Source organism: Stenella coeruleoalba (genome assembly GCF_951394435.1).
Source record: "Stenella coeruleoalba genome assembly, chromosome: 2".
Classification (NCBI taxonomy): domain Eukaryota; kingdom Metazoa; phylum Chordata; class Mammalia; order Artiodactyla; family Delphinidae; genus Stenella; species Stenella coeruleoalba.
In genome coordinates this window covers 60,434,980-60,460,050 of record NC_137147.1, presented here as the reverse complement: position 1 = coordinate 60,460,050, position 25,071 = coordinate 60,434,980, and the positions used below count along the sequence as shown (strand labels likewise).

The following is a 25,071-nucleotide window of genomic DNA, read 5'->3' as shown; positions in this document are numbered from 1 at the left end:
CCTGCCATGTGAGAGACACCGTTTTAAATGCATTCATTCCTTTCTTTCTTAAAGCAACTTTACCCAGGATGCACTAATGTTGTAATTCCCAGCTTACCAAACGTTGTTATTCTTAACTTACTGAGGTATAAAGAAATTAATTACTTGCTTATTGCCAAGTGATAATTTTAAACAGGATTTGAACAGAGGAAGTCTGACTGCAGAGTCTACATTCTTAAACTCTATGCTAGAAGTAGGGCCAGATGCTAAGAGCCTTGAAGCTTAGAAAGAGGAAGTTAGATGCATGCAGCAAGCAACAAAAAAACATTGTGCTGGAGAGAGGAGTATTTGAAGATCGGTGTGATAGAATTTTGCAGGATGTATGGAAGGGGGAAGAGACAGGGTGCAGTGCTCAATCCGACTGGAAGACCTTGGCTCTGCAAGCTGAGGTGATGAGGACTCTGACTGGCGTGTGGTAGAAGTGAGCGGGGAGAAGGAGCACACCTGAACAGCTCTGTCCAAGGGAGAAGCTCAGCTTTTCATTGGATAAGCAGGCGAAGGACAGAGGAGACAAAGATGACCCCAATGTTTTGTATCTGGAAGATGAGGCATCTAGGTGAGATAGTGATACCAGACATGGGATTTGGGAGCCCTCAGCACAGAGGAAAGAGCTGAAACACTGAAGATGATTTTTCTAATGTGGAAAGAGTAGCTCAACCTTGGAAGCCCCATACCAGTTGGGAAGATGGTGAAAGAAAAACCGGTGACTAAGTCAAATTATGATGACCTTGAAAGGTAGATGGAGAGCTGGGATAGTGCAGGCTGACAAAAGCTCGTGGAGGAAGAGCAATTTCAAGAAGGGTCAACAGTATTGCCAGCTGTGGCTTGGAGGTCACAGAGAGCACGATCTAAAGATCTAAAGTTCATTTGATTCGATTTGATGAAAAGGTCATTTGGTTAATGTAAGAATATAGCTTTAGTAGGGAGGTGGGGATGGAGTAGTACTGGCTAAGGGCCACTTTCTCCTCAGGGGTCATTAATAGACATTAATAGGAAAGACATTTGACTTAGAGTTAGCAGCATTGTGTGTAGATCCTAGTAGCCACTCCCTAATTTTGTGACCTATGTAAAATAAGCCTGCTCCAAAATAAGGATAATAACACCTCCCAGGTAGTTTCCTTGTGGAAGTTAGAGACCATGTGTGTGGATTGCCTAGCACAAAGTCTGGTACATAATATATGCTCAAAAAGTATTTGTTGATTGGATGGCATGACAAGTGTGACAGTGGGGATTAAGAAAGCAGATCGTCATGCCCTCTTCTCTATTTTGGAAAGGCAGGAAAGAGGCAAGTTCTAGCATGGTGGGCAGGAAGGTGCTACGTTAACTTAGAGAGACCCAGGTTTCCACTGGTGCTAGTTAATGGATAATGTACTGTATTGTTGTGCTTCTTCAGGGACACGAGCATTTGTGCAGAGTAGCAAAGAAGTAATGAATGATTGCTGGTTATGGTGTCACTGACTGAGTTACAGAGTTCCGGAGAGAAGAGGTTTGGGTGGGGTGGGATGATAATGAGTTTGCTTTTAGACCTGTTGATTCTGAGATATCTGTAGGATACATAGGTTGAGATCTTCAGCAGGCAATTGTATATATGGCTGAAGATCTGGTCAATGGCCTGAGATTGTAATATTAGATTTTTTAGAAACTACTGTACTAGTTTTAAATGTGATCTCTCCAACATTTAGACCTCTTTTTTTAGAGCCTGAACTAAACTGTCATTGTGAATGTATTTTGCGTCTAAAGAGCACAAAATGATAAAAAGAGGCCCGCTTTCTTATCTCTGTGGCAGAATTCCACGAGACTACTCCACTCGGACCCTTCACGATCTGTGCGCCACTATCCCAGCCCAAGAGCTGCCCATTGACTTGCGCCTGGCTTCTCGAGTGTATCATACAGCCGACAAGAAAGGCCACAATACTGTACTTGGAGTATGTGGAACCTCTTTCTTAGATGATCGCTATACAGACGAAGAGCAAAGAGATAGGTAAGAGTTCCACTGGTAATTTTGTTTTAAACTAGATTTAAACTGCCGAAGAATTTCTGCCTTTGAGGCTTAGATTTTGAAGACTTGCTTCTGAAAGGAGCAGTTTTGGTCCTTTCCATTCCTTCCGGGTACATACACGGTCTAGGTCAGTGTCTTCATTTCCTGCCATTATTGACATGAACCATGCCCTATCGTATAAGGTTAACTTTAGTTTAGTGGTTTATGGTTCCCAAAGAGTGTCACATACATGATCTCATTTGTTCTTTGTAACAACTCTGTGGAGTACAGATGTGGAAATTGAAGCTTATAAGAACCAAGCAACTTTGCCAGGCTTATACAACTAAGAACATCACAGATTTGGGAGTTGAAGCCAGTTTTTAGATTTCAGCATCATTGGGCATGCTTGGGTCCAGGGATCATGTATAAGTGTCATTTCCTCTGGACCTTTTTCCATTTCTCCTTGTGTCTCACTTCCCTTCAGAATGTGAGTATTCTTTTATGGAGAGTATATAATTTATAGCATCCTCAAATGAGAGGAGAAAAGGGAAGGGGGCTAACGTTTATTTAACAGGAACTGTATTCCTTGCACTGTGCTGTGTGCTTTGCATCTTTCCTGTTTAAATCTTCAATCGTAAGGGAGAAGTCATAATTTCCATTTTATTCATGGAGAAACTTAGGCTTTATAATATCGGGTAACCTGCCCAAGTTTTATCTCTAGATAGTGATTAGAATCCAGATTTGTGGGACTTCCCTGGTGGTCTAGTGGTAGAGAATCCGCCTTCCAATGCAGGGGATGCGGGTTCGATCCCTGGTCGGGAATTAAGATCCCACATGCCGCGGGGCAACTAAGCCCACATGCCACAACTACTGAGCTCATGCACCTCAACTGGAGAGCCCATGTGCCGCAAACTACAGAGCGCATGTGTGTTGGAGCCTGTGCGCCGCAACTAGAGAGAGAAAACCCGCACGCGAGAGAGAAGCCCGCGAGCTACAACGAAAGATCCTGCATGTCTCAACGAAGATCCCGCATGCCGCAACTAAGACCTGACACAGCCAAAAAAAAAAAAAAAAAAAAGAATCCAGATTTGTTTAACTTTTTTTTTTTTGCGGTACGCGGGCCTCTCACTGCTGTGGCCTCTCCCAATGCAGAGCACAGGCTCCGGACGCGCAGGCTCAGCGGCCATGGCTCACGGGCCCAGCCGCTCTGCGGCATGTGGGATCTTCCCAGACCGGGGCACAAACCAGTGTCCCCTGCATCGGCAGGCGGACTCTCAACCACTGCGCCACCAGGGAAGCCCCTAACTTAACTTTTCTCAAACTTTTTTTTTCATTATCACCCCAGTAAGAAGGCTTTTTAGACTCCCCCACCCAACTTCCCCTCTCCATTATATTGTAGTGCTCTAGATATACTGTATATCTGTTTATGGTACTGTATGTATATCTGTGCCTTATTTATACATAAAAAGAGTAAGCTTTTTCACCCCCTGCCCTCCCCAGCCACTAATTTTCACTCCCTTGGGGGTGATATCACCTGCACATAGAGAATGCATACTCTAAAGTTTCTTGTCTTTCAGAAGACCTGGTAGGAATCCTGAAAAATCATCTATAACAGGTTTTTAAAATGCTCCAATATTAAATGATAAGTTAAATTTAAGTAGATGTATGTTTAGTGTTATATTTGAACTATTCTAGATATATAAGAATAATATTTTAAAAGATCACTTTTAATTAACACTATCAAAAAATTGTAAGTAACTGACCCACACTTTTCATGCTATATTCTGATCCCATTTCCTCCAACTTTACTTTTAGTAAAAATTGTAGCACCTTACTGCGTTCTTTTAAGGCTTAAAGTCATGGTTTCCCTGTGTTTAGTAATCACAATGCCATTCAGTATGAATCCCCAAAAGAAGTTCATTCTCATGTTTATTTTCTGTTAGGCAAAAAGATTTTTTTAAGGGATTTATGTGTTATTCATAATTTTATGAATAAAATTATATGTGAAGAATTTTAGAAATTTCAGAATTGCTCCAGTATCTCTGGTAGATTATAGAAGTTCCATATGACTTATTTGGAATGTCTTTGAAAAGCCTAAAGCTGAGAGTGGACATAAAGACATAAACATAATCCAGTAGTTATGAAACTACTATATTGAGTCATTTCTGTTAGCACTGTGCAAGCCAAGCATCCTTGGCTTACAGCTTCTATTATTCAGGCAAAGTGTTAAAAATACTGATTTCTTTCCAATTCTAAATTTTTTTTTCAAGTAGGTCTCACTTTCTTTTTCCAAGAGAGTCAATAAATGTTCTATTTGATGATGATAATTCTTGGCAATTTGTTCCTAAGTACCAAATAAGAAGTTAATTTAAGTACTGAATATTTAATTCTCTGGCATCCATCTCTTGAGGATTACCTTGCTAAACATAGCTTAACCTTTTCAAAAATATATCTGTCTGCTGAGCCTACAAGTTCAGAGAAATGTATAATTTTTTCTGCACTAATAAGTTGTCTCAAGAAAGGTAACTGTGAATAAAAAATGAATACCCTTTCACTTGGTGGCTTTTTGGTTTTTCTGTGCAATGAACAGTTCCACAAAGCATAATACTTGTGGTTACATAGTTTTAATGCTTTCCTAATTTTGCACATAGAAACTGTTATTTGTGGGAAACACCAAGGATATTTTAATGGGATAGTGTGGGTACATAAGTTTATTTAAAATAGCAATGTACTGTTCAAACATGTTTATTTTGCTAAATAGCAGTTTTGATTAGAACTATAAAATATTCCATATTGATCATATTTTTGTTTTTAAAGTTTCTGCATTGTAAAGAGCAGTTTATAGACATCTAAGAATTAGAACTCTTACCATGGAATTTTAGATTTTGGGTTTTAAAATAAGGGAAATTATTAAAAGTGTTTAAACACTTAGATTAGTGTTAACAGTTTGGTGAGTAGCCTTCTGAACATCTCTGTGTAAACATGTGTTTAAACCATAGATGGCATTCTGTAGACTTATATTTTCCACTCAAGGTATGTGTGAACATTTAAATTACTTCATAATATTTGCTAACTTAACCATGCTGCAGTGTAAGAAAATTCCTAGGTGTGGAATTATTTATTAAAATTTTTGGTTTAAAAATTTTGATGCACATTGCTGAACTTCTCTCCAGAAAAATCACACCAGTTTATATGCTTACCAACAATTTATGATATTGTTCATTTCCTTTCAACCTGGCCAAACCACTAACTGTCAGTCTTCTGGATCTTTTCCTAATCTGATGAAGAAAAATATCTCTTTATTTATTGTTTTATTCATTTCTAATAAGATTGAGCATATTTTTGGATGTCTCTTGGTTATTTGTTTTTCTCCTTTTGAGAATTACCAATTCATATTCTGTTATCATTCATCTTTTTCTTATTGATTTATAAGTGATCTTTTTATATTAAAGATTTTTATCATATATAATGTAGACTTTAAAAAATTGTTTTGCTTGCTTTTCAGTTTTGTTATGTTGTTTTATGCTATCCGGAAGTTGTATGCTAATACAGAAGTAGTGAAAACTGGCAATAGTTTCCTTTATGTGTTCTAGTCTTGGTGTCATTCTTGGTGTCTCTAGTCTTCTAGTCATTCTTAGAAAAGGCTTTTCTACACTTCAATTTAAATATATTCTGTTGGGGCTTCCCTGGTGGCACAGTGGTTAAGAATCTGCCTGCCAATGTGAGGTACACGGGTTTGATACCTGGTCCGGGAAGATCCCACATGCTGCGGAGCAACTAAGCCCGCAAGCCACAACTACTGAGCCCACGTGACACAACTACTAAAGCCTGTGCGCCTAGAGCCCATGCTTCGCAACAAAAGAAGCCACGACAATGAGAAGCCTACGCACTGTAATGAAGAGTAGCCCCTGCTCACCGCAACTAGAGAAAGCCAGCACACAGCAACGAAGACCCAACACAGCCAAAAATAAAAACAAACAAATTTAAATAAATATATTCTGTCATATTTTCTTCTAGTAATTTTATGGCTTTCTTTTAAAAAATTAAATCTTTGATTCATCTTTAATTAGTTTGATAAGAAGAATAAGCATTAATGTTTCTTTCCCAAATGACTAGCCAATTGCACAATATCGTTTATTCAATAAACCCTCTTTTTCTCACTAATTTGAAATGCCAACTTTTCATACCTTAAATTTGAATGTGTTATCAAGACTATTTATGGACTTACGTTCTATTTCACTGATTTTTTATGTAAAATGGCTTGTGTATTTTGTTGATCCACCATCAAGAAAGAGCGAGCTGGTGGCAAAAATGCTGTCTTGGCAAAAATGGCTGACCTTCTCAAGCCAGGTACCCTTATAGCCAGCTTCTGGTGGTAAGCAGTGCTTAGACCATAGATCCCAGATTTAGCCCTCAACTCAACTTCAAATTACAAGGGAAATTCCTAGTCACATTTTAGAAAAACATGTACAGACTGTTAGTTTTATACATTAAAACAGCAGTGACTACAACAACAAAAATTAGAAAAGCAAAAGTTAAATGTCAGAATTCAAAGCTTAATTTCATTTATTATTTTGCTACAAAATAATAATAGTAATACAAATATGCAAGAAAATACAAAAAAGGAAAACAGTTACTCAAAATCCTGCCATCCAGAGATAATACTATTCTTAAGTATATGATTCCAGACTTATCTGTATGCAAATAAATCATATGGAACAAAACTTGGATAATGCTATGTAAAAAATGTTTTGTAACCTGATTTTTAAAACTTATTATGTTGTAATTATCTTTCTATGTCACGAAGTACAGATCTGAATAATCATTTAAATTGATCAGTAAATATTTTTTGTGTACCTACTGTGTGGCAGGCATTGAGTTAGGCACTAGGTAAGCATCTGCAAACAAGAGAAACATAATCCCTGCCCTCAGGGAATTTGGAGATTAGCAGAGAAGAAAGGTGGTGAATTAATTATTGTGAATGTGACAATTAATATGCAGATGTGCAGTGTATGGAAGCATGTAAGGAGAGTTCCCAATTATCTGGGGGAGATTGAGGAAATGATACTTAAATTGAAATCTGAGGAATAAATAGAAGATAGCTAGGAAGAGGGGAAAGAAGTTTTTTAGTTTCTTGCTACTCAAAAGTATAGTTCACAGACCAGCAGCATCACCATCACCTGGAAGCTTGTTAAAAATACAGGTGATTCGTATGCACATTGAAGTTTGAGAGTCCGTGCTGTGGACAGTTGGAACCCATTTGAGAATTGGAAAGATGTCAAGCAGTAGTGAATAGGAAGAGCAGTGATGCAGTTGATGCTGGAGAGGTCACAAGAGTCAGATTATGTAGGATTTATAGATGCTCTCTTTGTGTATGTGAGAGCATGTCTGTGAGGACTTGGGGGAGAGATTTTTATTCACAGTATATGGAGACACCGCTGATAGGATTTTTTGAGGAAGAATGACATGATCAAATTTGCTTTAAGATATCACAGTCCTCATTGTGACTTCTCAGTAACACTTAACACAGTTAATCACTTGCTTTTCCATACAACGCCTTTATCCCTTGGCCTCAGGACTGCATTCTCTCTTGGTTCTATTCCTGCCTCCTTTGCTATGTCTTCTTAGTCTCTCTTGCTGGTATCTCCTCATCTCTTGACTTCAAAATATTGGAGTGCCCAAAGCTTATCCTTGGACCTCGGATTTTCTCCTCTAACTATACTCTCAAGGTGATCTTATTCAGGACCATGGCTTTAAATATGATCTATATACTGATAACTGTTATTAACTAAGATAAATGATTAAGGACTGTAATTGTCCTTATAATAACTAAAAACTGAAAACAACTTAAGTGTCCATCAATGGAAGACATTTTATAGTGCATCCAATGATGGGATGTATTGGAATTGCAGTAAAGAATAAAGTAGAGTGTGCTGAAATGAGTTAGAACTAAGTATATAAACAGATATGTGATTATGTACAACAAATTTTTTACATGGAAGAAAATTCAGGAAACTGTTAACTGTGATCCTTCTGTTTTCCTTGTAGATTGTACACCAAATGGATGAAAAGTGAAACTCAACTTATTTTTTGCTTTATTTATATGGTATATGTTTGCCCTTTCTTTTATTTTAATTTTTCTTAGTTGTGTCCCTTGTAGATTGCATAGTATTGAACATTTTTTTAAGCCAATCAGAAATGAATTCTCTTATAGTAGGTTGGATCACCCCATATTCATTTATTGTCATATCAGATGCATTTGGTATTATTCTTGTCATCTTATTTTGTAGTCTCTCTCTTTCTCTTTTGCTTCTTTGCTCTTTCCTATAATCTGACATATTTGTCAACATTTGTCTATGTGTTTTTTGTTTGTATCATTGTCTTATATCTAATGTTGTGAGACAGAAATCTGAAATTTAAATCTTAGCTTAATCTTAGCATACAATTTATTTCTTCTCCACTCCTAGATGCTTATAGGGTTTAAATTTTGCTTTAAATTAAATAATTTCACTAGCATATGTTTGGGAGTGGATTGTTTTCTAATTACTTTTTCCTGGTACATGGAAAGCCCTTTTGATATGCAAATACAGCTCTTCAGTTTAGGGCATTTTCCTGTTTTATTTCAAGTAGTGTTTTCATTCTGTTTATTTGGTACATTTCTTCAGGAGTATCAATTAGCTATATGTTGCATCTACACTACCTGTCACCTACATTTATCATCTCCTTGCCTACATTCATCTCTCAAACCTATGTTCTATATCAATGGTTTCATTTTCTGAGATGTAAATTTTAAAAATTTGTTCTAATTACCACTTTTTATCACTATAGCATTTTTCTTATTTGTTCTTAATTCTATCAGACTCTTAAGAAAAATCCAAGTCTTTTGTTTTATCTGAACTTTTACCTGTTTTATGAAAGCATTAAAAAAATTTATTTTCACAGCACAGAGCAGACCCTTTCAAAATATTTTTTGATTTGTATAATAAAACTCTTCTAAAAGAATGTTCTTCATATAACTTTTTGAATACTATATTTCTTTCCTATGCTTTGCAGACTCTCTTCATAGAACTGATATTGGATTTTCCAGTGTACTCATCTTTGAATGAAGATAGGCCATTTCTGGCTGCCCAAAGTTAATATCAGATAGCTTTACCTGGCAATTCTTTTCTTTTTAAATTAATTATTTTTTGACATCTGTATTGGAGTATAGTTGCTTTACAGTTGTGTGTTAGTTTCTGCTGTGTAACAAAGTGAATCAGCTATACGTATACATATATCCCCATATCTCCTCCCTCTTGTGTCTCCCTCCCACCCTTCCTATCCCACCCATCTAGGTGGACACAAAGCACCGAGCTGATCTCCCTGTGCTATGCGGCTGCTTCCCACTAGCTATCTATTTTACATTTGGTAGTGTATATATGTCCATGCCAATCTCTCACTTCGTCCCAGCTTCCCCTTCCCCCTCCCTGTGTCCTCAAGTCCATTCTCTATATCTGCATCTTTATTCCTGTCCTGCCCCTAGGATCTTCATGACCTTTTTTTTTTTTTAGATTCCATATATATGCGTTAGCGTACGTCATTTATTTTTCTCTTTCTGACTTACTTCACTCTGTATGACAGACTCTAGGTCCATCCACCTCACTACAAATAACTCAATTTCGTTTCTTTATATGGCTGAGTAATATTTATGTGCCACATCTTCTTTATCCATTCATCTGTTGATGGACACTTAGGTTGCTTCCATGTCCTGGCTATTGTAAATAGTACTGCAGTGAACATTGTGGTACATTTCTCTTTTTGAATTATGGTTTTCTCAGGGTATATGCCTAATAGTGGGATTGCTGGGTCATATGGTAGTTCTATTTTTAGTTTTTTAAGGAACCTCTATACTGTTCTCCATAGTAGCTGTATCAATTTACATTCCCACCAACAGAGCAGGAGGGTTCCCTTTTCTCCACACCCTCTCCAGCATTTATTGTTCGTAGATTTTTTGATGATGGCCGTTCTGACTGGTGTGAGGTGATACCTCATTGTAGTTTTGATTTGCATTTCTCTAATGATTAGTGATATTGAGCATCCTTTCATGTGTTTGTTGGCAATCTGTATATCTTCTTTGGAGAAATGTCTATTTAGGTCTTCTGCCCGTTTTTGGGTTGGGTTGGCTTGTTTGTTTTTTTGATATTGAGCTGCATGAGCTGCTTGTATATTTTGGAGATTAATTCTTTGTCAGTTGCTTCATTTGCAAATATTTTCTCCCATTCTGAGGATTGTCTTTTCATCTTGTTTAGGTTTTCCTTTGCTGTGCAAATGCTTTTAAGTTTCATTAGGTCTCATTTGTTTATTTTTGTTTTTATTTCCGTTTCTCTACAGGTTGATCAAAAAGGATCTTGCTGTGATTTATGTCACAGAGTGTTCTTCCTATGTTTTCCTCTAAGAGTTTTATAGTGTCTGGACTTACTTTTAGGTCTTTAATCCGTTTTGAGTTTATTTTTGTGTATGGTGTTAGGGAGTGTTCTAATTTCATTCTTTTACATGTAGCTGTTTTCTCAGCACTGCTTATTGAAGAGGCTGTCTTTTCTCCATTGTATATTCTTGCCTCCTTTATAAAAAATAAGGTGACCATATGTGTGTGGGTTTATCTCTGGGCTTTCTATCCTGTTCCATTGGTATATATTTCTGTTTTTGTGCCAGTAACATACTGTGTTGATGACTGTAGCTCTCTATATAGTCTGAAGTCAGGGAGCCTGATTCCTCCAGCTCCTTTCTACTTTCTCAAGATTGTTTTGGCTCTTCGTGGTCTTTTGTGTTTCCATACAAATTGTGAAATTTTTTTGTTCTAGTTCTGTGAAAAATGCCAGTGGTAGTTTGATAGGGATTGCACTGAATCTGTAGATTGCTTTGGGTGGTAGAGTCAATTTCACAATGTTGATTCTTCCAATCCAAGAACATGGTATATCTCTCCGTCTATTTGTATCATCTTTAATTTCTTTCATCATTGTCTTATAGTTTTCTGCATACAGGTCTTTTGTCTCCTTAGGTAGGTTTATTCCCAGGTACTTTGTTCTTTTGTTGCAATCGTATATGGGAGTGTTTCCTCAATTTCTCTTTCATATTTTCCATCACTAGTGTATAGGAATGCAAGAGTTCTGTGCATTAATTTTGTATCCTGCAACTTTACCAAATTCATTGATTAGCTCTAGTCATTTTCTGGTAGCATCTTTAAGATTCTCTATGTATAGTATCATGTCATCTGCAAACAGTGACAGTTTTACTTCTTTTCTGATTTGGATTCCTTTTATTCCTTTTTCTTCTTTGATTGCTGTGGCTAAAACTTCCAAAACTATGTTGAATACTAGTGGTGAGAGTGGGCAACCTTGTCTTGTTCCTGATCCTTAGTGGAAATGGTTTCAGTTTTCACCATTGAGAACAATGTTGGCTGTGGCTTTGTCATATATGGCCTTTATTTTGTTGAGGTTAAGTTCCCTCTATGCCTACTTTCTGGAGAGCTTTTATCATAAATGGATGTTGAATTTTGTTGAAAGCTTTTTCTGCATTTATTGAGACGATCATATGGTTTTTCTCCTTCAATTTGTTAATATGGTTTATCACATTGATTGGTTTGCATATACTGAAGAATCTTTACATTCTTGGGATAAATCCCACTTGATCATGGTGTATGATCCTTTTAATGTGCTGCTGGATTCTGTTTGCTAGTGTTTTGTTGAGGATTTTTGCATCTGTGATATTGGCCTGTAGTTATCTTTCTTTGTGACATCTTTGTCTGGTTTTGGTATCAGGGTGATGGTGGCCTCGTAGAATGAGTTTGGGATTGTTCCTCCCTCTGCTATGTTTTGGAAGAGTTTAGAGGGATAGGTGTTAGCTCTTGTCTAAATGTTTCATAGAATTCGCCTGTGAAGCCATCAGGTCCTGGGCTTTTGTTTGCTGGAGGAGTTTTAATCACAGTTTCAATTTCAGTGCTCGTGATTGGTCTGTTTATATTTTCTATTTCTTCCTGGTTTAGTCTCAGAATGTTGTGCTTTTCTAAGAATTTGTCTATTTCTTCCAGGTTGTCCATTTTATTGGCGTATAGTTGCCTGTAGTAATCTCTCATGATCCTTTGTATTTCTGCATTGTCAGTTGTTCTTTTTCATTTCTAATTCTATTGATTTGAGTCTTCTCACTTCTTTTCGTGATGAGTCTGGATAATGGTTTATCAATTCTCAAAGAACCAGCTTTTAGTTGTATTGATCTTTGCTATCGTTTCCTTCATTTCTTTTTCATTTATTTCTGATCTGATCTTCATGATTCCTTTCCTTTTGCTAACTTTGGGATTTTTTGCTCTTCTTTCTCTTATTGCTTTAGGTGTAAGGTTATGTTGTTTATTTGAGATTTTTATGGTTTCTTAAGGTAAGATTGTATTGCTGTAAACTTCCCTCTTGGAACTGCTTTTGCTGCATCCCGTAGGTTTTGGGTCGTCGTGTTTACATTGTCATTTTTTTCTAGGTATTTTTTGATTTCCTCTTTGATTTCTTCAGTGATCTTTTGGTTGTTTAGTAGTGTATTGTTTAGCCTCTATGTGTTTGTATTTTTTACAGGTTTTTTCCTGTAATTGATATCTAGTCTCATAGCATTGTGGTCAGAAAAGATACTTGATATGATTTCAGTTTTCTTAAATTTACCAAGGCTTGATTTGTGACCCAAGATATGATTTACCCTGGAGAATGTTCCATGAGCACTTGAGAAGAAAGTGTATTCTGTTGTGTTTGGATGGAAAGTTCTGTAAATATCAATTAAGTCCATCTTGTTTAATGTATCATTTAAAGCTTGTGTTTCCTTATTTATTTTCATTTTGGATGATCTGTCTATTGGTGAAAGTGAGGTGTTAAAGTCCCCTACTATGATTGTGTTACTGTCGATTTACCCTTTTATGGCTGTTAGCATTTACCTTATGTATTGAGGTGCTGTTATGTTGGGTGCATAAATATTTACAATCATTATATCTTCTTCTTGGATTGATCCCTTGATCATTATGTAGTGTCCTTATTTGTCTCTTGTAATAGTCTTTTTTTCAAAGTCTATTTCATCTTATATGAGAATTGCTACTCCACCTTTCGATTTCCATTTACATGGAATATCTTTTTCCATCCTCTCACTTTCAGTCTGTATGTGTCCCTAGATCTGAAATGGATCTCTTGTAGACAGCATATATACAGGTCTTGTTTTTGTATCCATTCAGCCAGTCTGTGTCTTTTGGTTGGAGCATTTAATCCATTTACGTTTAAGGTAGTTATCGATATGTATGTTCTTATTACCATTTTCTTAGTTATTTTGGGTTTGTTTTTTTAGGTCTTATCCTTCTCTTGGCTTTCCTGCCTAGAGAAGTTCCTTTAGAATTTGTTGTAAAGCTGGTTTGGTGGTGCTGAATTCTCTTAGCTTTTGCTTGTCTGTAAAGATTTTAATTTCTCTGTTGAATCTAAATCAGATCTTTGCTGGGTAGAGTAATCTTGGTAGTAGGTTTTTCCCCTTCATCACTTTAAATATGTCCTGCCACTCCCTTCTGGCTTGCAGAGTTTCTGCTGAAAGATCAGCTGTTAACCCAATGTGGCTTCTCTTGTATGTTATTTGTTCCTTTTCCCTTGCTGCTTTTAATATTTTTTCTTTGTATTTAGTTTTTGATAGTTTGATTAATCTGTGTCTTGGTATGTTTCTCCTTGGATTTATCCTGTATGGGACTGTCTGTGCTTCCTGGACTTGATTGACTGTTTCCTTCCCCATATTAGCGAAGTTTTCAACTATAATCTTTTCAAATATTTTCTCAGTCCCTTTCTTTTTCTCTTCTTCTTCTGAGACTCCTATAATTCACGTGTTGGTGCGTTTAATGTTGTCCCAGAGGTCTCTGAGACTGTCCTCAATTCTTTTCATTCTTTTTTCTTTATTCTGCTCTGTGGTAGTTATTTACACTATTTTGTCTTCCAGGTCACTTATCTGTTCTTCTGCCTCAGTTATTCTGCTATTGATTCCTTCTAGAGAATTTTTAATTTCATTTATTGTGTTGTTCATCATTGTTGGTTTGCTCTTTAGTTCTTCTAGGTCCTTGTTAAACATTTCTTGTATTTTCTCTATTCTATTTCCAAGATTTTGGATCATCTTTACTATCATTACTCAGAATTCTTTTTCAGGTAGACTGCCTATTTCCTCTTCATTTGTTTGGTCTGGTGGGTTTTTACCTTGTTCCTTCATCTGCTGTGTATTTCTCTGTCTTCTTATTTTGCTTAACTTACTGTGTTTGGGGTCTCCTGTTCGCAGGCTTCAGGTTTGTAATTCCCGTTGTTTTTGGTGTCTGCCCCCAGTTGGCAAGGTTAGTTCGGTAGGCCTCTTGGTGGAGGGGCCTGGTGCCTATGTTCTGGTGGATGAGGCTGGATCTAGTCTTTCTGGTGGGCAGGACTGCATCCAGTGGTGTGTTTTGGTGTGTCTGTGAAGTTAAGATTTTAGGCAGCCTCTCTGCTAGTGGGTGGGGTTGTGTTCCTATCTTGCTAGTTGTTTGGCATGGCGTGTCCAGCACTGTCACTTGCTGGTCATTGAGTGGAGCTGGGTCTTAGTATTGAGATGGAGAACTCTGGGAGAGCTTTTACTGTTCGACATTACATGGAGCCAGGAGGTCTCTGGTGGAGCAATGTCCTCAATGTTGGCTCTCCCACCTCAGTGGCTCAGGCCTGACACCCGGCTGGAGCACCAAGACCCTGTCAGTCACATGGCTCATGAGCAACTGCAAGTATCGGAAGTGCTATTTGATCAAGTAGGTTGTCCAGCAATTCTCAGGGATTCTTTTTGCAGTGACCTGTCTGAAGTGCTGAACAAGCCAGGAAAACGCCCTTGGCAGATGTCAGATTGGGGTCCCAGGTTCACCTCCAGAAGGCCACTTCGCTGCATGTAAGCCTTTGGCCTCTTAGATGGCCCCTGGGGCAAGGCACTGTTCCAGTGTGCCTCTGAGCAGGGAGAGAAGCAAATCTTCCACGAGGGGTGAGGCCTGCCTACCTGGCAATTCTTGATTGTTCATTTTGGAAGCATTAGAGTATTACTTTTAGATCTTAAGTAGGAGAACCAGGAGATGCAGGTTTATATTACTATGGTAAAGATTATTCTAGGTTTTTTTCCTGTGCATGTACATATATTACATATACATACATTTTACAAAAATGACATTAAAGATGTTGTTTTGACAGGTTATAATCCTTTGAGGATTTTTATGTTAAAACTGAAGGCCAGACATACGGGTAATTATTTTGACTTATTATCTTTACTATTTATAGTTTACAAATCAACTATATAAAATGAGCTTCCATTAGAAAGATTTTATCTGGCTCCCGTCCCAAATAGAAATATTTGAATAGGAAAGCAGAAAATTATCTAATAGAAAATATATTGTTGTGTATTTATTGCATAATCTAGTGTTAACAACAACTCTATCTAATAGATAAAATCATTCTATTTCCCAAATGAAGAAAATGTGGTTCAGAGGTTGACTAGTTCATATTTATATAGCTGGTAAAAGCTGGAATTCAGACCCAGGTCTTTCTGTTTCTAAATGTGATTTCCATTATATCCCACTGTTTTGTGAACTTGTGAAAGTGCCTCCTATTTTTTTCTCTTTATGTTTCATTCCAAATACTCATTCTCATCTTGTTTTCAGAACCAATGCTGATACAAACTAGGAAGAATCATATTTTACTCACCGTTGATGTTTTGTATTTTGTCTATTGTGACCCAATTTTGGAAGCAAGGTTTCTGCTTATTTGGGTGAGGGTTTTATCTTGTATTGTTTGTTCCCTGTTAGGAACTGAAATCTTGTTTCTGAGTCCTGGGCCAGGGCTGGGGCCTTGCAAACTGAGGGAGACTGTCCTGACATCAGTTACTTAATTATTAAAAGCTCTCACTGACTACTGCCTTTATTTGCATTCCCTGTCACTGGTCGCTCCCCACTAGAATGTGCCATCATCCCATGTTAGCCCTTTCTGATGCTGCTTGCAGTGCACCACCACCCATGTTCTGTAGCTCTGTCTTTGGAATAGTGTGTTCTGTCTTCTGCTTCACATTTCCTTCCACTGTGGGTATCTGGGACTGACTTTCCCCCACTGTCCCTGTTTCCTGCATTGTCTGCCGTTGCTTAATGGTCAGGTCTAATCCTAGCCCCAGCACACCCCCACCCCTTACTTGGCCTTGTTCCTTGCTGCATGATCCTGACAATGATACCAATGAGTATAGGACTTAATCCCTGTTTGAGGTCTAGCTGCTGATACGTGTGACAGAGCACATATATCAGAGCTGTAAGAGATCTTAGCCTTCCCCTAGCCTAACCATCTCATATTATGAAGAAACAGAGGCAAAACTATGCACCTCACGTCAGTTTTGGCAGAGTTAGGACTAGAATCAACGGTAACCTCAATTAGATTATTTTTATATTCATTTTCAACAAATAGCCCCATACCTAAGTAAGCCTTAAGCATACTTTAAAAAATACAAATTGGGATGACAAATTTATATTAGTATGTACTATCAGTATTTGATAAGATATTAGATTAGTATATTTTTGTTTTATATGGAAACACCAAAAAAAAAGGAATTATTTGGAAATTTGTTTGATTTCATAACTGCCAATATCTGAAAGTTGGAATATATTTTTTTAAGCAAAGCAATGTCATTCCACCAGATGTCACTGTTTGCATGTAGCAATGAAGTTACAATGATTAAAAATAAAATCACCCCCTCTCTATTCATATTTTGTAAAAAAAAAATTCTGTATAATTGCATTCTTATTCTTCTTTAGATTTATTATTTATTAAGACTATATTCCCTGAATTTTTTCAAGTATTGAAAGTATTCATTACTTCTGCTGTAGATTTTAAAGACTTTACTAAAAAAAATTATTTGTAGATTAGCATCTTCAAGAAGATGAACTCCTAAAGTCTTTTCTAGGCCTAGGAGTTTGCTTTTCAAACAACGTGCTTTTAAGTTACTGTTTTCTAAATTGTCAATTGTGACCCAATAAGTGGATTGTGCACTCAATGTAATGGCTTGCTATGAGTCCCTTAAAGAAATGATGTCTGGGATAGAATATTGCATGTAAGTATTACTTTGGCAAAGCTTTTTACATGAACACTTTAAAATTTTTTTTTTATATTTATTTATTTATTTATTGGCTGCATTGGGTCTTAGCTGCAGCATGCGGGATCTTTCGTTGCAGCGCGCCGGCTTTTTGTTGTGGTGTGTGGGCTTCTCTCTAGTTGTGGCGTGAGGGCTCCAGAGCATGCGGGCTTATTGGTTGCGGCCTGTGGGCTCTCTAGTTGTGGTGCGCAGGGGCTTAGTTGCCCCACGGCATGTGGGATCTTAGTTTCCTGACCAGGGATCAAACCAGCATCCCCTGCATTGCAAGACGGATTTTCAACCACTGGACCACCAGGGAAGTCCCTGAACACTCTTAAAATATCCCTGAACACATCTTTTCTGAGTTGCGTAAAAGTGACTGTGAGCTTTATCCTGCCAAGGCTCCCTCAGGTTTAGTACCCCAAGGAGCACAGTACATTTTCTAAGGAAGGGATAGGGAAGGTGTGGTGGGGGAACTTCTCTGTTAGAGTCACACCAGGGAGGGGAGAGGGTTGCAGGAGGAAGAACCCTTCCCTACGCCTCACAGGATGGAGCCCACAGTCACATTTGTGTAACTCATAAAAGATGTGGGCGAAAAAAAAAAAAAAAAAAAAAGATGTGGGCGGAGATTTTTAAGAGTGCTCACAGCCTGGAGCAAATGTTCTCCAATCTTCTTTGACACAACCTATAGTAAGAAGAACATTTTATATCTCTGGCCCCATGGGAGACCAGTGTTGACTGGGAAGGCGGTTTAACTCACTCTGAGAGAGATGGGCTTGTTAACTTCATTCAGTCTCTTCAGTCATAATAACAAAAATGACTGTAATATCAACCACTTACTGGTTTTTTTTGTAATTTGTGCAAAGTCTTCACATATATTATTTCTAAGCGTTAGACCCTGAAAACTCCCATTGCTGTTGCTATTCATAGATGAGGAAACTGAGACTTGAGAAGGAAAAGTGACGTATCCAACACAGCACATCAAGTGGCCAAACTAAGGCTAAAATCCTGGTTTTTAACCTCATTCCAAAGGCTAGCTCTTCTCACTAGAGCAGTGCTTTATAGGCTTCCCCTGAGTATAAGGGCCATCTGGATTGTTTAAGTGTATCAGTTCTTAGGCTTTATCCCAAACCAACTGAACTAGAATCTCCAGAGGAGATATCTGGGAAGCTATAGATTTGATAAGTATCCCAGGATATTCTTATGATCAGGCTCTTTTAGAAAAGATTGCAGCACATCAGTGGTTCTCAAACTTCATTGTGCATCAGAATTAACGGTAAGGCTGGTTAAAACACAGAAGGCTGGGTTCCTCCCCAGAGCTTCTGATTCATTAAGTATGATGGGGCTCAAGAATTTTTATTTCTAGCAAGTTCCTAGTGATACTAATGATGCTGGTTAGGAAACCCACTTTGAGAAGCAGTGCAGTACATCCTGCTAACCCATGAATCTAGTTTCTCAGGACAGGGTCTGGGCTAACTTTGGCTGTGGGATTTTTCAAGCACAGTGTTAAACAATACATATTCAGTATCTACTATATTCACATTCAAGGGAGACAGAAAATGAATAAGAATCACGCCTCTCCCACCGCAACCAGCCTGTAATCTACTGTGAAAAATATACAGAATAAAATGTAATATATTCTATAATGAACTTGCAGATCAAATGCACCAGAGAAACTAGGGAGGCAAAGATGAATTTTGGCTGGCCAGAGGGACATTTGTAAAGGCTTCGTGGAACAATTGAGGTCTGAAAGTCTTATTTTCAACACTTTCATAGCCACACTGCCTTGTAGTTCGGTTTGCCTGTCTCCCCTATTGCACCTATAGTAATCTCAGCACCTAGAGCATCTTTTGTGCAGTGAATATAGGTTGGGCCAGGTGTTGGGGAGGGAAGTAGGATTGGTAAGGTAGATGGTTCCCAGACTGTGGAGGACCCTGATGGCCAGGCTTAGGAGCTTGGGTTTTACCCTGTGTGTGTAGTCACTAAAGTATTTGGAAGGGGGTAGCTGATGAGAACTCTGTCAGGGATCTGTAACATGGATTGGAGGTGGGAAAGTCTGGAGGTGAGGGACAGCAAAGATGTTATCATAGGACTTAGCTGAGAGGAAATGCAACAGGATGGAGAAACACTGGAGGGAGAAGGATCAGGACAAGTGATTACTGTTGGGGGTGAGGGAGAAGTTGGAGATGAAGAGATTTTCATTCTGAACCACTGAGATGGTGGTGGTCTCCAAAGGGGAGATCTCTAAAAAGGATTGGTTCTTTTCTCTGGAAATAAAGAAGGAAGCAGGGAAAATCTGGACAAAAATTTCAAGCAAGTGATTCATCTTTGTCAGACAGGAACAGTTGCTAACCTTGGGTAGCCTTTCCACTAAGGCCCCCAGTTTATGTCTACCAGAGCTATGCACTCTAAAGTGGCCAGTGACTTCTTTCACTTTCCTTCCAACCAAATAGAATTTCTATTTCTTTGATGCACATTTGGGATGTGAAAAGACAGTAATATGTGAATGACTCTGACTACTTTGTTTTTGGCTTCTGAACAGATAAAAATATAGCAGTGCCTCAAGATAGCTTCTTAAGTCACCCCTCTCCTCCTTGATCTTGATATCTGTATTCTCTCGCTCATTATTCTAGACAATAGAATACCCTGCTCTTTTGTTTTTCCTGGATATATCAGTCAGGATTCAGTTGCAGAAAACAGAAATAGTTTTAGCTATTTTAAGCATAAAGGGGTCTATAATAATGGGAATGTGATGCTTTTAAAATCAATGGAAAGATTGGAAGAATGGGCTCTAGGCAGGAGGATTTTCCAGAGCTGACTCATACAGCACGTTTAACTGGCTGCCAAAGCTGCTGCTCCTTCTGGCACAGTCAGGAAGGTGGGAAATCTGGAGGCCAACACTGGCAACAAACCACCTTAGCTGAAATTCAGGGATCGTGTGGCCTCTAGTGTCACAGCTTTTGACTCTGGAGCCTTGCTGTGTCTGTTTGAATGCTCACTGGCAAAAAAGTCTACCCACAAAAGAAGTAACTGGAACCCTGCCACAGAAGAACTCAACGTCACCATGACTGCTTGCCAGCAGGAACATCAGAACCTTCTTCGTTCCAAATTGTACGTGAGTGCACGTGGTTAGTAGATCCTAAAACACATCCAGGACACTGGCTGCAGGAGGGTCTTCACCTCCCCATCCTCAGCAGTTGGAGAAAGTGTATTGGAGGGAGGATGGACTGGATGTCGAATGGCAATCTGTTATGTCCACTGTGCTGGGAGTTGAGCTTTATCTTCTCTTTGAATTCAAATATTGGACTGGATGAGATAGGAAGCTTTTCCCTGTGAACCTACTTTGGCAAAGCCCTGTCTTCTCCAGCCTAGCTTTGGGTGGGCCTGATTTTTAAGAGGTGGTTTGATGGAATCTAAGGATTTCAGCATATCGTTAAGTAGTCAGTTTGATATGTGTGTGCTTTGCCTTCACATTTGGTGGCTCATAAACTGATTGTCTATTCATATAATGGTATAACAAAAAGTTAGAGGGAACAGTGGCTCTACTTCCAAGCGAAATTGAAATATAGCTATAGTCTGTGTAGGTCTACTTTATACTCATTTTATATTTCTTTTACAGTAAGTGCTGCAATACAAAAGCTAATGTCTTTTCAAGGAGTCTGTAAGTCAGCCATTAATGACACATTTTGTCTTCAGATTTTGAGTTACCTCATCTCTTGGTTTAATTTAGGTTTTTGTTGATAAGTTTTTTTGTTTTGTTTTGTTTTTTGTGGTACGTGGGCCTCTCACTGTTGTGGCCTCTCCCGTTGTGGAGTACAGGCTCCGGACGCACAGGCTCAGCGGCCATGGCTTAAGGGCCCAGCCGCCCCGCGGCATGTGGGATCTTCCCGGACCGGGACACGAACCCGTGTCCCCTGCATTGGCAGGCAGACTCTCAACCACTGCGCCACCAGGGAAGCCCCCTGTTGATAAGTTTTAAACCTCCTGTGTATATTCTTATGTATATGTAGTTTGTAGCCTAGAAATAAAGACCTAATGCCGTAACAGTTTTCTGTTCATCTTGGCAAGATACTAATCAGGAAGGGAAAACCTTAATGTGAGAAGGCAGTTCTGCTTAGGCTGATGCTTTGCCTCAGTCTAAGAAATGAAACCATTTCCTGTGACTTGGAGTGAGGAGCAGGTTAGGGATCAGAAGGCAGAGAACTTTTTACCTCTCTTATCATGAGGCTTTCATAGAGTGAATTTATTATTCCAATATTATAAAACAAAACCACCAAAAGATTACTACTAAAATGCATTCAGAAGCCAACAATTATTCTTGAATTATTTCCCATTTTGGATTATCTGACTTCTGCACAATATCTATTTAGTACAAATATCAAACGTTTATTTCGGTAGAGATATAAAATGAGAGAAAACACCCTTTGACTTATCAATGGCTTAAAGAACAATTTTTTTTTGTTATTAAAAACCCTGTAGAATACTGCAAGGAATTCCTGTTATGGGTGACAATGAAGAATATGTTGCCGTCCTTCCAACAAGACCAGGGATACCACCTGAATTGGCACCAGGAACTGGACGGAGCGCTCACAAACCACACCTACAACTCTCGGGAGAGGAAGTAAGAAGTTCCTTTAATATTAGTTTTCTCTATCTTACAAGCTGTCAGACTTTTTGGTTTCAGGACCCTTTTTATACTTTTAAAAAGTTTTGAGGACTTCAATAATTATTTATGTGGGTTATATCTATTGACATTTACAGTGTTGGAAATTAAAACTGGGAAAATGCTTAAATGTTTATTTTTTAAAATTAAAAATAACAGTAATAAAGTCATATATGTTAACATAATGTATTTTTATGAAAAATAGTTATATTTTTTAAAACAGAAAAGTAGTGTAAAACTAGGATTATATTTTTTTTTGCAAATTTCTTTAATGTCTGGCTTAATAGATGACAGCTGGGTTCTTACGTTTGCTTCTGCATTCAATTTTGTGGTAGGTTGTTTTGGTTGAAATATATGAGGAAAATTCTGGCTTCATGAAGATATATAGTTGGAAAGGAAGAGATTATTTTAATAGACTTTTAACATAATTATGGATATTCTCCTTTATTAATATACCAAAACTTTACAAGTGGTAGTTTCTTGAAACTTAGTTGTGAGACTTCCACTTCTGGGGATGATGCAGTAGAAGTACTTTTTCCTATTCCTCCTGCTAAGTACAGGTAAAAACCTGCGTGTTACAAACAGGACAGATCTAAAAGGTGGAGAGACTAAGGCACTAACTAGGAACTTTGGGACCCAACAAATGGCACAGTGGCGAGTTAGTTCCTTGGGTTTTCTTTTTTGCTTCACATATTCTAGACTTAGAGTTGAAAAATTGGTAACCTAGAAAGAAAACTAGGTAAAGACAGAAGAAAAAAAAAAAGTCCAAACAAAAGCCTACTCCCTCTAGCCAAAGAACCAGGAAAGGGACAGCCTAGCAAGACAAAACTTTTCAACAATAACTACTCTACCCTAGCCAAACACCACAGAAAAAATGGTGGCCCTGGTCCTTTCCTCACCTCTGCCAGCAAAGGCCTAGAAGGAAAACTAGACTTTTGCTCTTGCCCAGAGTATAAGAAGGCACTATAATACCCCTGCCAGGGTGGTATCAGTGAAGGCTGTTTGGGGCTGGAACTTTAAGCTTAATAAAGTGGTAATGAGGTTTCCCCTCTTTACTGTGTTAGTTGAGACCACATGGGGATCCTGGACTTGCATCCCCACCTAGTAGTAATGAGCCACTCCTCTCCCTCCCCACTGTGGTGGTACCAGAGGAAGCCTAGCAGAGTGTCAGTTAAAACAGAAGGTTTAAATAAGATCCAGAGCCTCAGAGCAAAATACCCCAAATATCCAAATTTCAACTGAAAATCACTAATCATACCAAGAACCAGGAAAGTCTCAAACTGAACGTAAGAAGATAATCAATAGATGCTATTGCTTAGATAACAGAGATGTTAGAATTATCTGACAATGATTTTAAAGCTACCATCCTAAAAATGCTTCAGCGATAATTATGAACACACCTGAAACAAATTAAAAAAAAATAGAAAGATTCAGAAAAGAAATAGAAAGTCTTAGCATAGACATTGAAGATACATAGTAAAGAAATTGAAGACATTTTAGAATTGAAAAAATATAGTAACTAAAATAAAATGCTCAGCAGGTGGGCTCAAAAGTAGCATGGATGAAACAGGAAGTGAACTTGAAGATAAAACAATAGAATTTATCCAGTTTGAGCAACAAAGAGAAACAGACTGAAAAAAAAAATTAACAGACCCTCAGGGACTTGTGGGAGTAAAACAAAAGATCTAACATTTGTGTTATCACAGTCCTGGAAGGAGAAGAGGAAGAGGGGTGACTGAAAACGTATAGGAAGAAATAATGACTGGAAACTTCCCCAATTTAGCAAAAGACTTAAACCTACATATTCAGGAAGCTGAGCAAACTCCAAGTAAGAAAAATCCAAAGAAATCTGTACCAAGTCACTTACTAGTGAAACTTATGAAAACTAATAACAAAGAAAAAAATCTTGAAAGCATCAAGAGAGAAGTAATATGTTACCTACAGGAGAAAAACAATTTTAATGGCAGTGGATTTCTCATCAGAAACCATGGAGGCCAGAAGTAAGTGGTGGAACATTTTTCAAATGCTGAAAGGAAAGAACTGTAAGCCCTGAGTCCTATATCCAGAGAAGATATCCTTCGGGGATGAAAGGGAATCAAGACATTTTCAGATGAAAGGAAACTAAGAGAATTTGTCACCCAACAGACTTACACTACAAGAAAGGCTAGAAGATGTTCTCTAAACAGGAAAAAAAAAAATGATGAAAGAAAAAATCTCAGAATATCTAAAAGGAACAAAAACGTGTAAAACAAAAACACAGGTAAATGCAATAGAGTTTCCTTCTCCTTTTGAGTTTTCTAAATTATGTCTGTCAGTTGAAAAAAAATTATACTGTTAAATGTATATAGAGGAAATGTTTAAGACAACTGTATTATAAATGGAGAAGAGTAAAGAGACATAAAGGGAGGTAAGGTTTCTACACATCACTTGAACTGGTAAATTGGAGACATCAGTAGACTTTGATAAGTTATGTTTATTATGTTTATATAATGTAATACCTAGAGCAAAACTAAAAAGCTATACAAAGAAATATATACTCAAAAATACCATAGATAAATAAAAGTGGAATTCTAAAATATGTCCATGTAACAGGAAAGCAGGAAATAGAAAACAGAGAAACAAAAGAAACCAGAGAGAACAAGGAGAAAACAAAAATGAAATGGCAGACAAAATCCCTAACTTAAATACATCAGCCACTATGGAGAACAGTACGGAGGTTCCTTAAAAAACTAAAAATAGAAATACCATATGACCCAGCAATTCCACTACTGGGCATATACCCTGAGGAAACCATAATTCAAAAAGAGACATGTACCACAATGTTCATTGCAGCTCTATTTACAATAGCCAGGGCATGGAAGCAACCTAAGTGTCCATCAACAGATGAATGGAAAAAGAAGATGTGGCACATATATACAATGGAATATTACTCGGCCATAAAAAGAAATGAAATTGAGTTATTTGTAGTGAGGTGGATGGACCTAGAGTCTGTCATACAGAATGAAGTAAGTCAGAAAGAGAAAAACAAATACCGTACACTAATACATATATATGGAATCTAAAAAAAAAAATGTTACTGAACCTAGGGGTAGGACAAGAACAAAGATGCAGACATATAGAATGGACTTGAGGACACCGTGTTGTGGGGAAGGAGAAGCTGGGACGAAGTGAGAGAGTAGCATTGACGTATATACACTACCAAATATAAAATAGATAGCTAGGGAGATCATAGCATGGGGAGATAGCACAG

At 37.9% G+C, this 25,071-nt stretch overlaps 1 protein-coding gene across 1 annotated transcript in view; it reads left to right on the top strand.

Moving 5' to 3' along the window:
* The window catches only part of TTC6 (tetratricopeptide repeat domain 6), a 220,782-nt gene that overhangs the window by 91,989 nt on the left and 103,722 nt on the right, over positions 1 to 25,071 (top strand). The window contains exons 6-7 of the mRNA XM_079912364.1: positions 1,826 to 2,020; positions 21,638 to 21,779. Of these exons, the coding sequence (XP_079768490.1) occupies positions 1,826 to 2,020; positions 21,638 to 21,779 (337 nt within the window). The remainder of the gene's footprint in view (positions 1 to 1,825; positions 2,021 to 21,637; positions 21,780 to 25,071) is intronic.